Here is an 18,271-nt window from a genome sequence, read left to right on the forward strand (position 1 = left end):
ATATCTTTACTCCCATGAACACTCATCTTCATAATTAAGACCTTCTTACATTTGGCTGGCTTACGGCAGTGGGGGCAGTTATTGGCTTGCTCAATGGTAGCTTATGAAGATATTCTACGTGAGGGTGGACTGCATGACAAAGCGAAGGGCTATTCCAGCATATTGCATCTGAGAGCACAATCTCAAATAGATTGGTCCATACTAAAAAAAAAAATCTTTCAGGCCTATTTATATTTCACCAGGTTAGTTTATTGGGTAAGTAAACTAAAAATTGAGTAATTGGGCTTCCACAGGAGGCTCTAGAGGAGCTGAAGAAGACTGGTTCTTTAGACCATTTGGATGAATAAATCTGTCTTTTTATGGGTGAAAAACCTGTCTCCATGCCAAGATAGGAAACCTTTGCTACACCTGGTCCATGCCCTGACCACATTTCACTTTTTTTCCTTTATTAATTTATTCTTGTTACATCTCAATGGTTATCCCATCCCTTGTATCCTCCCATTCTTCCCTCCCTCCCATTTTCCCCTTATTCCCCTCCCCTATGACTGTTCCTGAGGGGGATTACCTCCCCCTGCATATGCTCATAGGGTATCAAGTCTCTTCTTGGTAACCTGCTGTCCTTCCTCTGAGTGCCACCAGGTCTCCCCCTCCATAGGACATGGTCAAAGGTGAGGCACCAGAGTATGTGAGAAAGTAATATCCCACTCTCCACTCTACTATGGAGAATGTTCTGTCCATTGGCTAGACCTGGGTAGGGGTTTAAGGTTTACCGCCTGTATTGTCCTTGGCTGGTGCCTTAGTTTGAGCGGGACCCCTGTGCCCAAATCTGCCTATCATAATGTTCTACTTGTAGGTTTCTAAGACCCTTTGGATCCTTCTACTTTGCCATTCTCCCATGCTTCTCTCATCTAGAGTCCCAATAGAAACATCATAAAAGTAGATATCTGATGGCCTGGTTGTCTAGAGTGAGGAATACTATAGTAGACCTAAGGAATTGTTAATCTAGATATTACTTTTGTGTCAATGTCTCCAAATCATGCTTATAAAGACATTCCTCTCACCACTCTCAGCAATAGTATAGAAAGCATTTCATTTTTTAAAAATCCATCTGTAATGAGGGAAGGTACAGGACACTCCCCTCCAGCATTCAATCTGATTTACAGCTCCAGGCATTTACTAAAACAGAGAAGAAGGACTTGAGACACTAATATAGTAATAATCATCAAAATTCAATTTCTTGGCATGGGTGGAAGCAGCCTAATAGGCCAAATGGGCAGATAAAAATGAAAGGAAGTAAGTAATAGGTGAAACATACCTCCAAATGTGGGATATACTATATCCTGTAATCAAGCTAAGTGGCCACGCACAGCCAAAAGGTGTGCCTGGGACGCTGCAAAAAATGATTAAAATCTGAAGTAGAATCTAAGTGGCATGGAGAATTGAATAGCTGGGAGATTTATGAGTGTTAAACAAATGTTATTATCTACACGCAATTCATATGCTAATGTGAGAAAGCCTGACCACACCCACCTCTCATTATTTCCACCTAGATTTCAGAGATGCAAGGCTTGGCTCTTAGTTTTTCTGTAGGTTCTTGGTCTCCTAGAGTTTGGGGAACGTGATTAGAATTAAAAGCTAACATTTTGCAGAGAACGAGCCTCAAAACTCACAATAAATAAAAGAGTAAAATAATACAGAGTGAGGATATCGTACCCATCCATTCCTGTGCATTAGTTGCCTTGTTCAAGAAGCTACGTTTAGGAAAACCATCCTTTGTCAAAGGAACATATGGGTGAGTTCAGTGCTAACACTGGATTGGTTAGGAGAGAAGGGTGGGGCCTGGGATGAAAGTGAAACTTTCAGAATGATCAGGACACTGTGAATCCTGCTCTGCGTTTCCATCTTAGTAAAGAAGCTTTCCATGTGAGGCAGCAGAAGCCCCAGGCAGGATGTTATAGAAACTACAACATAATTGAAGCCGCAGCATAATCGATGCAGATGCCAAATAGTTGCTGTGGAGCACTCAACTGTAAAGTGAAATAAATTGTTGCAATTGCATTTTCCATTTAGAGATGAAATTAGCACTAGTGAAGTTCTTCCACAGTCAATAAATTTATTCGCCTCTTTACTCTCTGATCGCCCCGTTATTATTTACAAGTAAGTCATTTATGAGTAGAGCCATGATGATAGTAATTTTTGGTTCCTTCTATTTTCCTAAAATTAAATTATATTTTCTTTTTTAAATAACCATGTCGTTTGATAGTAGTTTTTGACATTCATTAAATCATTGTGGTACAATGATAAATAATAACAGGTGTGAAGAGATATAAATATATCTTTTCCTCCTATGTGATTAAATGACTGTGACACCTTCCTGTGTATATTCATACATCATACATACATGCATACATACATGTATACATACATACATACATACATACATACATACATAAATACATACAAGGATCAAGTAACATTCCAGCCTGCAGTAGATTCCTGGGCAGTTCTTTTCAGAAGGCAAAGTGCTTTCCTGCACAGAGCCCTCCCTGGATTTGATCCCACCACCACTTAAGCCAGGTTGCGTACACCAGTAATCCCAGCACTCAGAAGATGGACGCAGAACCACTGGGCTGCTCATGGTCCAGGAATTCTCACAAGGGACAAGGGAATGACTTTTATGGACGGAGGACAAAGAAAATATGTGACTGGCTGGTGGAGGCACTGGCTTTCTCTACCATTCCTGGGGAACGTCTCAGGTAGAATTTATTTGGCAGCTTTGTATTGGTTGAGGTTAAAAGCTCTTTTTGCCATGGGAATATAAGCATATGCAATGATCAGGGGTTTGGTAGTTCATGTGGAAACTCAGGGTGCTGGAGGTGCCTCAGTCCAGTGCTTCCCAATTAGCTATGAGAGGTAGAGGAAGCCTCTAGGATTGTATATTAACTGGAGAGGAAGCCATTATCCAAGCTAGGATGCACTAAAAATCTTTCCTGTGCTAGTGACACATCACCATAATCTCTCTGTATTGAGTGTCAACCCAGCTACATCCAGAATTACCCAGGCGACAAGCTCTGGCCCTGCATGCGAGGAAGTGTGTGTGTAGTTAGTATGTGTACATGTCTGTGGTAGATTACATAGGTAAGGATAATTCGGGTGTGAAGACCCACTGCACCAGCTCATTGCATCATTCCCTGTACTGAAACCCTAGACTGAATGAAAAGGATAAAATGATTTGAGCACCAGCATCCATTGCTGTTTCTTGACTATACACACAGTGTGGCCAGCAACTGTATGTCCCTGTCACTGAGCCTTCCTCACTGCAATCAACTTTCCCTAACCCAGGTAGCCAAACAAATCCTTCTGTCCTTAAGTGACATTGGTCAGGTATCGAGTCCCAGCAACGTATAAAGTAAACCAATACACCCTCCTACACACATCCTTCCAAACACTTGGGTTCCACAGTTTACATTTCATGTATTTAATATAAAGCCCTGGGTCTGCTTCAGGGGAAGGAAAGGAAAAAAAAAACCTGAAAATCAAAGTCGAGTGTGCTTGTTTCTGCAATTCCTTGACGGCAATAGCATTGGAGGAGAAATGTGTCAAGAAAGTCCCTTGCTGAACAGGACCTAAATTTAAAAAGGGACTGCAGTTGAATAAATGTGCAAAAGCTATAGTGTGGCTAGCTGTGTTTCCATCCTGCAGAACAGGACTCCTTTCATACACTGATGTGCACCAAGAATCTCTAGGTGGGAGCATGCCAAGGGTTTCATTTCCGAAACTGACTGCAGTGAGGAACTCTTTCCTCATCTTTCAGAACTCTGTGAAGAATGTACTTTCAGGAATATGGAATATTAATATGACAACATAAACTACTGGCCGTGTCTGGTGTGTCAGGTACCATCATAGTCAGTACCATCTCTTTGGCTTTCAGAACTTTACTAAAACAAAAATACTTTTCACTTGCCTTTTTCAAATGAGGAATTGGAGTGTCCATAAATTCAGTTAGCCCAGAAGGCCAGACCCAGAATCTGATCCTATGTTGAGTTTTGGGTTTGCTCTCACATACAGAGCTGTGACTGTGTATTTAGCATTTCCTATCTGCCAATCACTCTTTCCTGGATGTAGTAGCGTTTCTATTACTCTGATTAACTCAGATCCTAGTGAGTAGAGTACAATAATTCAAAGCATTGTCAAGTTCCCCACAGGGTTTTAGAAATGGTGTGTGAGCAGAGACTTGAGGCGCCCAGTCCCTCGAGGCAATGTTTGTATCCCTGTAATACACTGTGCATTTATAATGGCCAAAGCCTCCTCAGTGCTTTTCTCTTGCACACCTTCCTTGTTGATGCTGCAACTGGAGAGGGACTAATTTATGTCCAAATCCATTTATCACTAGTCTCCGTTCCTCAACAAAACACATAGACACACCTAAATATTGGGAAAATTAAGGATATGTGGCTCCTGCTGTACGGAGCATCTGCCGATACCTTTATATGCAGGTACGAATTAGCAAACAGAAGCCAAAGGACACTGAAGGGCAGTGCCACACAATCTCAGTGCTGTTGCCTCCATGCTTCCTCTGAGAAGTGGGTAAGAACCACAGAACTGGGAGGTAGAATAGATAGCATACTGTAGAACTCAAAACACAGAAAATAATATTATCCAAAGAATGTGATAATTACCCAACAATATTGATGCTGCTTCTTTAAGAATGATGATCTGAGTGTGAGTGATGGAAGGTTGGAGAAGCCAAGCTAGAAATGAGGAACACAAAGGGAAGTGGAAGCAAAGATAAGTGAAATGATGTCCAGATGTGTCTGCATGTACACACAGATGTGCATGTGTGTTTCCATTCATGTGAGGAAGAACAGAGTTAAGGTAATTTCCTCTTATTATTTCTCACGTTCAAATGTTACACAAGGCTTAGTGGCACACACCTTTAATGTTTACACTCAGAAGGTACACAGAGGCGGCCAGACCAGCCTGGTCTGCACAGTACATTTCAGGACAGCCAGCGCTATATAAAAAGACCCCCATCTCAAAAGAAAAAAAATCAACAACATAAGTGTCAAGTGTTACCCTACTAAGTAAGCTCTGTGAGTTTTTGACTGCACTTCACTTCTCTTCTGCTTCTGCTATAGGGACCTTGTTTGGCACGTGGACTTTAACTTTACACATGCCTCTGACTGTCCTCATCATCCATGGCCCCTCTGAACCACCATTTGTTCACTGAAAAATTGATGGTTTATGTTAGGTTACCTTTACGATATATTTTTATTCCCTCCATGTGATACTGATATTGTGATAACAAAGAATGTTGGGTGGGGAAGGCAGTTATTTCATAATAATACAGTGATTGAACTTGTGGAGATTGTATGAAAGTATAGTATAACAAGATTGGTTGTGAGATGACAGTTGTTCTATCATTGTCTGTCTGTCTGTCTATCCATGACTCATCTCCGTACATACACATATGCATCTCATCAATGTATAAAAGTGTCTGATCTAGGATCCTAAGTGCTCCTTTTAAACCACAGAATTTTAACTCACGCCACATGTATTTTATTCCTATACCATCTATCGCCTTGCCCTTAACCTCTTCCTGAGAAATATTCTTCTTAATTTCTTGGTCCTTTACGCTAGATGGCATATTTTGGATTGTGGGTATTTGTGTGTTTTAATGGCTCAGAATTGAATCTTCTCTTTTCTTCTTCTTCTTCTTCTTCTTCTTCTTCTTCTTCTTCTTCTTCTTCTTCTTCTCCTCCTCCTCCTCCTCCTCCTCCTCCTCTTCCTTCTTCTTCTTTCTCCTCTCCTTCTCTCCTCCTTCTCTTCCCCTCTCCTCCTCCTCCTCCTTCTTCCTCTTCTTTTCGTTAACTAGTTGAAGTCCTGTCTGGTGGCCTTCAGCTCTGAGCATTTAACTGCTTTTGCTTATGTCATGTGGTTGACAGCCCCTGTCTTCCGTCTGTTAAAAAACAGTCTGTAAAAACAGACAAATCTGTAACAATGGAACATGTTCTTTTCCCCTGTGATAGTCTACCAATGGCAGTGTGTACTCAGATGTGTTTCCAGCTTTGTTGATGGCACCAAGTGCTGCTTCATTTTCTTAGTCTAAATACCAAGCCCCTCGGCTTTGGGTGTTCCCCTGCAGTGAGGCAGCTCTGTCAGCTCTCACACCACTGCATGCTGTCTCTGCACCAAGCTGCTAGACTTACAGTGGAGAGAGAACAAGAGCGTCCCTCATGTTCAGTGCCTGCTAAGAGCAGATCCTGTGGAATAAGTTAAGCCCATTTCCTGAGGAGGAAGCTTAGATTTCTTACATGGCACTGACTTTATAGTCATGCGAAATATGCTTTCCAGTATTAGCTGAAATAGAATCTTTCGAAAATCCAAAAGAGCAGATACAACCACGGGTTTTGTCTGAGACCATTATTATTGTAGTCATTTACTCTTGAACTTTTCTGCTTGGATGACCAGAGCATCATCCTCTTGGCTTTCGACAAGAGAAAAGTCATAGAAAGGGTACTTAAAGGTCACTTGCATTTCTAGGTATCGGGCTTTGCTTAAATTGATGGAAGGTAAAGGTCACTGTCCATGCTTCCACAGGGTACAGGTGGATTGTTTTCAGGCTTGAGCTATACCACATTTGCTGAATGTCAGTATTTGATATGATAGAATTAATTGCAAACAGTCATTATAAGTGCAAGAGGTTTGACCCTGAGGATGAGATTTGGAGCTGGGGAGAGATATTTCCTAGAATTGCTATGTAAAGAAACTCAGAGAGGGGGAGTCTTATGAATGCAGAGATTTAAGGTTGTCTGTGAGGAAGTTTGTTCACTTGAGGTGTTGGTGTTCCTGTGGCAGGGTGCCATGAATTTCAGAAATTGTAGAGCCCATTGCAAGGAACACCTCTCCCCAAGCATCAGAGTATCGACCCTTTCAAGCATTCACTTGACCATCAACTTCGGGAGTGCAAGTAAACAAAACCACAAAGAACCCATAAGCATGCTGCATAGCTTTCCAGTTCTTTGTCTGACAGGTAGAGGGATAGCTAATTTATACTTCACACTGACACAGACTCTCTCTCGCCCTCTCTCCCTCCCTCCCTCTCTCTCTCCCTCCCTCCCTCCCTCCCTCCCTTTCTCTCTCTCTCTCTCCCTCTTTTCCCCCCCTACAGCCCCTCTTTCTCTTTCACACACACACATAATTCTATTTATGGTTTGACTGTTTTGCACTGTGCTTTGTGAGAAAAGCTTACATACAATGCATAGGAAAACAATAACAACAACAACTACCCAAATGCAGAGCAACACTGACTTCGAATTCTAGACATACCATGGTTTGACCTTACAATAGTGTTAAAACATACCTGTAGAACCATTCTGCTGTGACTTTTAAACTATAGTACTATGAAGCATTGGATGCTTTATTATAAAAAAGGTTGTTAAGATGATTTTGCCTTCCAGGTATAAATCCAGGTAAGAGCTCTGAGCACATGGATGGTGGACTTCCCTGAGCTATATGGGGTAGGGTATTATTTTTTTTCTCAAGACAGGGTTTCTCTGTCTGGTTGTCTGTCTAGCCTGGCTGTCCTGGACTCACTTTGTAGACCAGGCTGACATTGAACTCACAGAGATCTGCCTCCTAAGTGCTGGGATTAAAGGTGTATGCCACCCACCACTGCCCAGCAGAAGTAGGGTATAATTTTGATAGTTTCATCTTACAGTGCCTTTTGTCTTTTATCAAGATGTAAGCCCATCAGGAACACTATTGGTTAATTAATGATAATGAGAGCATCAACACCAGAATAAAAGGAAATACTGATGAAGAGACTGATAAGTAGATATCGTAGATGTAACACAGCCATACAGTGAGGGATGTGCTATTTTTCTTTCGCTACATATGACACGTTAAGGTGAAGCATCCAGCCCAAGTCTATACAGTTAACAATGGGTGGACTCACCTGTTTTTCCTTGTCCACAGACCAGCTGGAGCTGGGGCACACCCAGATACACACTTAGCTGTGGACCATGCATCCTGCCTGTATATCCCTCATGGTTTCCTGATATTTACCAGGCGTGTGTGTGTGAGCCTTATGGACCTGCTCAAGTTTCTGCTAACGGTCGTGCTTTGTTTGTTCCCCTAGCCCCACTGGTAGACCTCACTCCAACCCACAGTGGATCGCCCATGCTGATGTTGCTCTCCGTGGTGTTTGTGGGGCTGGCCGTCTTCGTCATCTACAAGTTTAAAAGGTGTGTGGTCCCCCTTCCACTCCCCTCCTCTCCCATGTCTCCCCTCTTTCTGACAGGTTCTGAAGCGATGAACCGCAGTGAAGCTCACCTCTGCTACAGAGCAGTGATGCTTTCTGTTAATGTTTTAGGAAGATCCCGGGGATTAATGTTTATGCCCAGATGCAAAATGAGAAAGAACAAGAGCTGACCAGCCCAGTCAGTCACAGTGAAAGCAGGCCCAGTGTCCCTCAGCATGACCTCAGGAGGCCTGGTCAGCTGGTAGATGACAAGGTGGAATCACAGCTCCTAGGTAAATGACGCTCGTGGCCATCAGCTGCCCGGGCTGAGCAGTCGACACTAACCTGCCCGACAATCCCTTTCTGGCTTCACATAACCACCTTTTTCCTGCTCTAATATCCTTGAGATAAACAGCTAAGATACCCCTTTCTTGCTCCTTTTTAGTGTCCTGCCCTCCATTAAAATTTCCTGTTTTCAAAAGAAAAATCTATTTCTAAACCTCTGAGCTTGAGAAGTATATGAGCAACAAACATTGTCTTTTCACTAATGCTATTTAGGAGGGAAAAGCTTCAGGGTCTGCAGAACGTGGGTAGAAAGTCAAGCAGTAAACAGGGTGTGGATTAGCCTGGAAAAACATAGCTGTTGCTACTCCAGACAATTCTAAATGGCTTTAGAACAGAAGAAGAGCCTGCCTTGAGGACGTCAGCTAGCCCAGCCACGTAGGGAGGGTGTTTTTTTTTTTTTGTTTTATTCTGGTGGCTGTCTTGAATCTCACCCTGCAAATGTAGAAAATGAGAACCTGAGGACGAGGAAAGAATGCAGTTTGTAGAATACTTAGTATTTGGGGATTCTGAGGGACCAGTTGGAGACTGTGGAGGGGCAGACAGATTCGTTTCTCTGTTTTGACCAGAAGTTTCGGGATCAAAGGTCAACGCAGCTCTGTTTGCCTGTGATCTTCTCACGAGAGTCTGATGCTTAGCTGGAGTAAGCCTGGAGCTCGGATGCTACATCTTAGGATGGGTTATAGAAGTTTTTTTGGCAACCTAGACAAACTCACAAAGCCACCACTGCCAATTCCTTTCCCTCTGTGGGCCCTGCTGTCTGTGGCTGACTGAAGTGGAGGAATTATAATAGTTCACGCTTCATGCTAATGCCGTGATGCCACATAACCTAGAAAGCCTTTATAGGAAAGGTTTTCAATCTGTTACTTGGGAAAAAAAATGTTTGCAAGTAGAAAGGGATTCCTCTCTTTCAGTGGTATGAGAAAGTTCTATGGCTGCCTTAGAGGAGGTTTAGAGCAATGAGCAGCACTAGGCAGAGATAATAATAACAACTGCAGCCACATCTGGTGTCCAATTTTCACAGTTCATTTTCTTCCATTTGGTGGAGACAGGGTGATAAAAAGACACAGTAGCTTTGGGTTAAACAGTATAGAAGCTTTTCTGTCTTCCTGTCCAGAGTAACAGCACGTACTCTGTCTGTTCATTTCTACAGCATCTCAAAATGCTGCATTATTTAGGGGGTCGTTTGGTTCTCTGTGTGGTATGAATCACAGTAGCTGTTTATTAAAGTAGCAATCCTTCCTCCGCCTACCAACATTTCTCAGGGCATTGCAGTTTCTGACCCCTTTTTGTTTCCAGTGTCATTAAATGAGTAAGTGTTACACGTTTTCTCTTAGGAGAGTAGCTTTACCCTCCCCTCCCTCCCCTTCTACTCAACCTGGTGACTCATCTCTCCGATTGCAAAGACCGAGACAAGCCACTCCAGCCTCATCGCCAAAGCGGGGATCTGCTGGGGCACAATTTGCCATTTAAGAACAAACCCCAAAGGAAACAGGAGACCTGCTGATCAGAAAAGAACCCCGCTCTTGTCAAGTACAGCACCTTCATGACCACTAACTCTATGTCTCTTCTCTTCTGTTGTTCTGTTTCCTATTTCGCCAGGAAGTATTTCCATAGTTGCTGAGAATCAAAGCACAAAAAGAATTCCCTACCTATGTAAATGTTTGAATGGAGGACGCCAGTAAAACAAACAAACAAACAAACAAAAAATAAAATAAAAACAATCAAATCCAAAATAACTAATAAACACTCACTGCATCGGGACTTTAAAATTCTTCAGACACAGACAACAAGGGTTTTTAGCTTTAAGCCTGTGCATGTGGACAGTACATTGAGAACACGTTTGGAGGGGCAGTGTACAGGTGCTCTATTTTAATGGAACACACTCCCCTCCCCCTCTCTTCTCTTTTTTCTGATCGGTTGTGTTTGTAGAAAATTCATAACATATATAGGCCAAGGAAATCTGCATGTATTTTTGGAAATATTCTTGGCTCTAGACTTAACACCTATCTTAGCACTACGGGCTGATGGTGGATTAGCCGTCTCCAGCCTTTCCCCAAGACACAAAGACATGCACAGGACTCGGAAACCCTGAGCTGCTTCTCTGTTTGACTTTAGTGTCACTTTTCCTTTCTAAGTTAGTGTTTGTGGCTCCCTCGGTCAGCAGTGACCACAAGGCTGCTTTATCTCCATCCTCTGTGGCCAGAGGGACAAAGATGCTTGTTAAAGATCCATATCCATGTGTGCAGGCACAATAGGACCAGGAGGGAGGCTGGGAAGCAAAGCATGTTGTAAATGGACCTTTGTTTCCTGCTCAAGTTTTCTCCTTGCAGTTTTCCCTTCTCCTGCCCCAAGTAATATAAAAACAAAGACAAAAAAAAGTGGGAAGTTTTTTACAATAGTTATTTGTTATCCTACTTTCCCATTTGTTTGCCACCCATGTGTGGACATGTTCTTTTGATATTGTTCAGCCTTTTCCTCCCAATCCCCCATTATCTTTTGACTCCTCTCACTCTTTATTCTCAAATATGTTGCTCGATTTTAGATATTAAACCTCGTATTTCCTAAAACTGGCCCAGCCTATGCCAATCCTGACTCCTTCTCTCACAGGCCATTAGCTCTATCAAGTTTGTACATTCTCACGCATGCCAGCTTCCCTGTGCTCTGGCCAGGTTGCAGCCCGCCAAGCTGGCTTCAGTCACATTTCACCTTTGTCTCTTCCTCTAGAATCTTCCTTTGCCAAATACCTCTATCTTGCCCACCTGGAAACATATACCGTGTGTGTGAAAGAGTTGATACATGCAAAGCAATCAAACCTGCCTTTGTGCTTTGGAAAGGAAAGCTCATAGATGAACAGTGGCTGATTTTGCGCATTAGCAGAAATCTTACGTGGGCCAATGCTAGAAGCGTCTCTTGAGAAATTTTGTGACTGTGTGACTATACTGCAGGGTAATATCTTCTGTGAGAGTTGCTGTGCTCTGATATTTCCCCTCTAGAATTAACCATATTTGTAAAATAAAACTGATTTTTAACCAGAAGAAGAAGAAGCAGGTTAATGGACTTAATATACAGGAATACTGAAAAACCCATACAGGTCGCTCTTCTCCTATATTTGGATGAGGTTTTGACCATTTAAGACGATCTCACTGACTCCATGCGTGCACTCTGATCTTTGGTTGCCATAGTATTTATAAAGGAAACAGTCAATACACAGGGAAGACTAGCTACTTACAGGAAATTTAGGCTCACAACCCTCAGGGCCCCAAAGCAAAAGAAAACCACTTTCCCCAGAGGAATCATGAAAGGAGGCCCACAGAATGGAGGAGAGCCCCTGCTCCTGCTGAAGTTCTTCTAATGACCGATGTCCTTACACTCCTGTGTACTGGAAAGAACCCATTCTCAGGTTGGGATGAAAGATATTCTGGTAAGCCACTTCCAGGACCTAGCCTCCTTCTTGGCTGTGTCCCAAAGTCAACAACAGGGTATTGCCAAGGTCCGTGGTGTATCCCAATGATAAGTATGACCCCAGCCCTTGTGTGGCTGACTCACTGACCAGAGGATCCCTGCCTTGTGTGGCTGAGGCAAAGGGAGAGTAGGAAAGCTGTTGCCAGAGGTCAATCATGCAGAGAACTTTGTGACAGAGGATGTTCCATGTGCATTTGCCTGGGGACGTAGTCAATTCTCAACCTGCCAGGCTTCCTATCTCATGGGAAACATCTTCATTGATTTTCTTCGGTTGGAGTCTTCCGTATTTAGTCTGGAAGACAAATTATTTGGAAACCAAAATAGGTTCACTCAAACCAGCACAGGGAATCTTCAGCGTTGCAGTTCAATGTACTCTAATTTTTTTTTTTCAAAAAATCACTATTAGAAATGAAGAACACTCTGGACCTAGAACAGTGCCTTGCCTAGAATAGTACTATGAGATTGTTTGTCAATGGAGTGACATGGAGTGAACGGAGACAGGGAAGAAGGGGCTCTGTGTCTTCATTTAAAACAGGGATGGGCGTGAGGTACCTGTCATCCTGGGAAGTGACCAAAGTGGTCATCCGTAGATTCAGCCTCTCCCATGTCCTCATGTACCTCTCCTCACAGCTCCCTTCCACCTGTAGGTGATTTGTGAGGCAAGGTACTGCTTAGGAAGGACCTCATAGTTCCTATAACCTTGGTTAGAGGCTCTCAATGTGTGGTTCCTAAGACAACACTATCAGTGTCACCTACACTTGTTTGAAATGTAGATTCAAACAAGGCTAAGACAGACCCTGCTCTTTTGTAAATTCTAGGGGATCAATAGATACTTTTTCTTCTTATGGGTCATGGGGGTCCCAACCATCAGTTCACCCAATCACCCATCCCAATCCCCCAAGCCATCTGGGTGATTATGCTATATGCTCAAGTTTGAGAACCACCATACCAGGCCTTTTAGGCAAATCCGGACAAGAAAGGAACACTGAGAACCTACAAGTGGGAGGGACACAAGTGCCTACCTTTCACTAATAACAGGTGTGAACACAATGAGGAGTTCGGTGGACTTAAGGCCAGAGGAGTGTGGGAGGAATACATAGAAGGTAAGATTCAGGGCAAGCTAAAAATTAGATACTGCAACGTTCTTTAAAAGCCCAGAGTGCAAAGTGTGCACCCTGAACTACCCACCGACATCTCCCCCTTGCCTTATTCTAATTGGATTCACTGTCCAAATTGCAGAGGTTTGCTTTGCTTTTTTTTCTTTTCAGAAGTTCCAAACAGCAACTTTGAAAGCAATGGGGTGCTTGGCAGCTGTTCTGTGTTTTCCAGGATTCCAACTGAGCATTGAAACCCCTCATTTGCCAACTTATTTTTATAGGAAGCCAATTTAAAAATAAAAAGAAAGTTTTCTTATAGTATTGGAACTACTTCTAATTTTAAAATGACTTTTTGATGTATTTTTTTGTTAAATACTATGTAGTGTAATGTATAATTGCTCTTGTTTATTGCTTTTACAATCATATTTATTAAACAGATAATGTCTCTAATGTTTGGCCTCAATGTGTTTATTTAATTCCAAAACATGGTTTAGATATATTTATAAGGTGGCATAGTTACAAGATACATAATGCTAATTGTGTGGGAATAAATTTACCTCTGGACTCTTGAGTTTGTACTCACAAACTTCTTTACTCCCCGAATTCTGTTTGCACTCCAGTCAGCTGTACGATACCTGTCACTTTACTAAAGTGCTGTGCTGCACCCGAACTCACTCCAAAATGGTTGCTCTGGAATGAGGAATATGTCCATTATTAATTTAATATTTTTAATTCAAAATTAATAGGGAAAAAAACACAATTCAAAACCTTGTAGTTACCAAGGACAGAACCTGAATGCAATGAGTTGGCAGCTGGGGCATGCTGAGGGCTCCTAGGATAGGACAGAAAGGGCTTTGCGTTTGGAACTGGAGTAGGGGCTTCTACTCCTGGCTGTGCTAGCCGTGCGACCTTGAGCAAATGGCTCCAACATCCACAAGCTGCAGTGGCTTCCTGCATCTAATGAGGAGGAAGATGACCCCTTTCAGGTTTGGCATTCTCAGTGGGTGAGTCATTCCCCAAAGAGCCAAATAGGTGGTTTGAAACTAGTGCAAGGAAAAAAAAAAAAGAAAAACGTGGACTAGATCCAAATATTTGCAGTCACTGGGCTTGCTCACATAATTAAAATTTCATTGGATACATGTTGTTCCTTATATTCAGTCTACAAACACCGAAACATCCTTTGCCTCCACAAAGGTGTATTGGGATTAGGATGTTGCTGCCAATTAGCCCAGTTTCAGAATGCATGGCTATTTTTAGCCCGCCTTTAACCTCACAAATTAAGTACTCAGATCCTTCATTCCTTTACAGGCCAGAAACCCTGCTGTTCTGTCTCCTTAGGGGTGGTCTATCTTTCGTGTCAGTCAGGGTGAAATCAAAAATAAAAAAAAGAAGAAAAGGTCTCTAGGTAATTTACACAGAAATAATTAAAAACAGGGGTTTGCTGTTTAAATAACGGAAGAACCAACATACCAGCAAAAGAGCAGTTAGACCTCCAGAGGAAACCTGTAATTTTCCAAAGCTGGAGGGACGCAGGCCAACTAAATTGAAGTTGAAGACACAACAGCTGTGTCTGGGTGGAGCTCGAGCCATGGAGGAGACACAGCTAAGGGCAGCGATGTTGCCCAGGAAGTGGAGACTGGAAGAGACGGTCCTTTCTTCACTCTTGCCCTTGTGGGCACTAGAACCCGTCAGATACCATTTAATGAGACAGAGACTAGAAAAGGAGAACATAGGGAGCGTGTTTGAAAGAACAGACCAGTAAGTGGCCCAACGTCCCCTGCCCAGTTCAGGCCAAGTCAGATCGATGAAGGCCCCCTGTCCCCAGCGCAGATTAAATGCTCACGCCTTCTCTGGCTTATTCCTCAACCTCACATATTTAGATGGTGGATATTGTGTTTATGTGAACATATCCTGTTAAACCTTTCTTCCCAAACTCTTTGCTCTTTACCACGAAGACGTAATTCAGTTTATTCTTTACATTCCTTTAGCATCTAGCACTGGACATTGCCATTAGGGGGCACTAGATAAATGTTTGATGAAACACAACCCTTGATTTTTATTTAGCCTAGGATTGTCAGTAAGTCCATTTTATTTAGCACGGATCTCTGAGGTGGCTTCAAGGGGCAAGCCTCACCCAGCCAGCTCCTCTAATTACATGTCCAATTGCTGTTTGTCAAGAATCAACACCTCCCTGGCCTCTCCTCTGCTAGCTCCCAAGCTGCTGCATTCAAGGAGCTATTCTTAGACATTAATTTAAGTAAAATAATTGCTGTTTAGGAAAAAAAGGAAAAAGCTAGCTAGAAAGTAGAATAAAAATCAAAGCCCTAAATTTGGTTTCTGAATCATTGATATTGTTTGCCTCTTTCCTAATGAATTAATAAAGTACATATTTGAAAATTCATATTTGAGACCAGCAAGGTAACTGTAGAGTGAAGATGTGTTTCTGAATATCCTGGGACAAACACATTGCATGTCCTGGCAATGACCTAAGTTCAATTCACAGATCCCACAAGGTGGCAGATGTGAACTGACACCCAAGTGTAATCTTATGACCTCCACATGTTCACAAGTACATATTCTCTCTCTCTCTCTCTCTCTCTCTCTCTCTCTCTCTCTCTCTCTCTCTCTCTCTCACACACACACACACACACACACACACAATTAATTTTAAATGCATGTTTGGATGTTCCTTGAATAATAAGAGAATCCCAAATTATTTGCAGGTGGAAAAATACAAAAGAAATGGTTATTATAAATGTTACATACACTGCTAGGAACCTGTGCTTTAGTGAGTATAGATATGAATTGATTTATATCTACAGACATAGCTATAGTCAGTAGTAAGGCAGCTGCCAATAAGGCAGGTATTTTATACCTGCCTTCATAAAATATACATACTAATGGGGATACTAAAGGGATTATATGTCACTATAACACATATTGCTATTTTACATATATGATGCAAGGATAAGAGAGAGAGAGGCGTTTGTCTTCAGAAGCAATAATGCCTAGGTGTCCAGGGACTGCTTCTCTTGGACCTATAAGACTGAAAGTCGGACCATCAGTTTGAATAAACAGTGCAATCCCCCAGATTTCAAAGTTAACCTTAGGACCACATCACTCAGCAAACAAGAACAATTAGAAATGCCTCTGAGCTTCTGGGAAAATAGATGCCACATGCTCAAGAGTTCCCGCAGAGAGCTGCATAGAGGAATAAGCACTTGACTTTATTAAGAAGTGTGTGTGCTCAACAAAACCACTGCAATGTCCAATACAGCACAATGAAAGCTCCCCAAGTCACAGAGCATCTCAAGGAAGGCCCAACAAGCATCTTCTCATACACCATAGTCACAGTTCTGGAAAATGAATTAAAACCTATTTAATATATATATCAACTACATTAAAGTGGTAGGACAGATTTTTTTTTAAAAGACAAAATAAGTAGCACCATAGAACAATACGATTGGTAGTTTAAAAGGAATTTGATTTGGTTTTGGTGCTATACCTCAAATCCCAACCCTCAGGGGCTTAAGCAGGAGGATCAACAGTTGCTTTAGCTCCTTAAGCAAGTACTTGAATCTAATAGCAGAAGCCCTGTCTGACAGGAGAGGAGACAGTGAGAAGAATGAGACTATCCTCATAGCTATCATCATTTCAGACCCCTAGATATTACTGGCAGCCTCACCTACTTCCCCACATGTGAAAGCAGGACACAGTTCACAGATTTTGCAGGAACTCACCTTTGGCAATCTGACTCTGTTCCGAAGGATGTTAAACTACTGTCACACTCTTCACTCCACAAAGTGATGGGAGGAATCCCACGTGTGAGATTCCCTGTGACAAGATGGGTGAAGCGGTTTTAAAGTAAGCATACATTTCTAGATAATAAAAATATCTCACGAAAATACAAAGGTGTTTTAATATGTGCATGTTTGTGTACCTCCTTAAGATATTGTTTATGTACTAACAACAGCTTTTAGGTGTGGGAAAAAAAGACTTAATGAGTGTATATAAACTAATTAAAGACATTGTGACAGAATCATATTTAACACAGATGGTTTTCATTAAAATTATTTTTCTAGAAGCTGGAGAGATGGTTCAGCAGTCAAGAACATTGGCTGCTCTTGCAGAGGACCTGGGGTCAATTCTCAGCACCAACAAAGTGGCTCACAAGCATCTGTAAGTCCAGTTCCAAGAGATCCGACACCCTCTTCTGACCTTCATGGGCACCAGGAACACACGTGGTGCACAGATATACATCCAGGCAAAACACCCATACACATAAAATAAAAATAAAAATGAGTTTTCTCAAGTATTTAAAGGCATAAGAACATTTTTTTGTGTGTGAGATGGTAAGAGCAGCGTTTAAAATGTCACAGGGTGAAATAATAGTTTGTATGAAAACCACAGGGTGAGGGAACATGTCAGTGAACGAGCTCTTACTTGTCTAAAATGCAGTGTCCTGGGTTCCATCGCCAGCACTGCCGCAACGTGTGAATATGTACACTTATAAATAAGGAAGCCTGAATGAAAGTATAAAAAATATTATCCCTTTTTTTCTAATGTCTAAAACCATGGTGATTTTAATTCCCTTCCTCTTTGAAATGTATGTGTAGTCCTCAAACACTTGGACTAAGTCTACCTTAAATAGGGTATGAAAGAAATACTTAGAAGGAAATCAAGATGCCTATTAAACCAATAATATTGTTATAACCTGTATATAAAGTTGTTAGTAACATCACAATCATTGAAGTATGTAACTATTCTCTTTAAAAACTAAAAATTAAACAACTCTGAATGTCATTTTTAATCAACTGAAATTCATACTGAGATGAAATATTACTATGCTGTTTTTGTATCTGTAATCCATGAACTTTCTGAATATATATTATTCATTTTTAATTAAATTTTTAGGTTATCATGCAAAGAAATGAGTTTCACTTTGACGTTTTCTTACATATGTGTCATTTTTTTTTGCTATCATTTGTTATCCTTACCTATTATAATGAACGTTCAAGGATTCAAAATTCTTAAAATGTATAATCTTACAATCTATGTACACACATATACATATTCATGGAGAATATGAACAAAAAATTTTATAGCATAAAGATATGGTAAATAG

At 41.6% G+C, this 18,271-nt stretch overlaps 1 protein-coding gene across 5 annotated transcripts in view; it reads left to right on the forward strand.

Moving 5' to 3' along the window:
• The window catches only part of SORCS1 (sortilin related VPS10 domain containing receptor 1), a 515,429-nt gene extending 497,370 nt beyond the window's left edge, over positions 1-18,059 (forward strand). The window contains exons 25-27 of one of the 5 annotated variants that reach the window (XM_084757893.1): positions 8,141-8,246; positions 8,375-8,535; positions 17,229-18,059. In XM_084757893.1, the coding sequence (XP_084614019.1) occupies positions 8,141-8,246; positions 8,375-8,535; positions 17,229-17,329 (368 nt within the window). In that variant the 3' untranslated portion in view covers positions 17,330-18,059. Of the gene's footprint in view, positions 1-8,140; positions 8,247-8,374; positions 8,536-9,921; positions 10,272-13,317; positions 13,591-17,228 lie in introns of those variants that run through there. The other 4 variants (XM_084757897.1, XM_084757895.1, XM_084757894.1 and 1 more) reach the window with 4 other exon arrangements.
• The last annotated feature ends 212 nt before the right edge of the window (positions 18,060-18,271 follow it).

This window comes from Acomys minous (assembly GCF_964271855.1).
Source record: "Acomys minous genome assembly, chromosome: 2".
Classification (NCBI taxonomy): Eukaryota; Metazoa; Chordata; class Mammalia; order Rodentia; family Muridae; genus Acomys; species Acomys minous.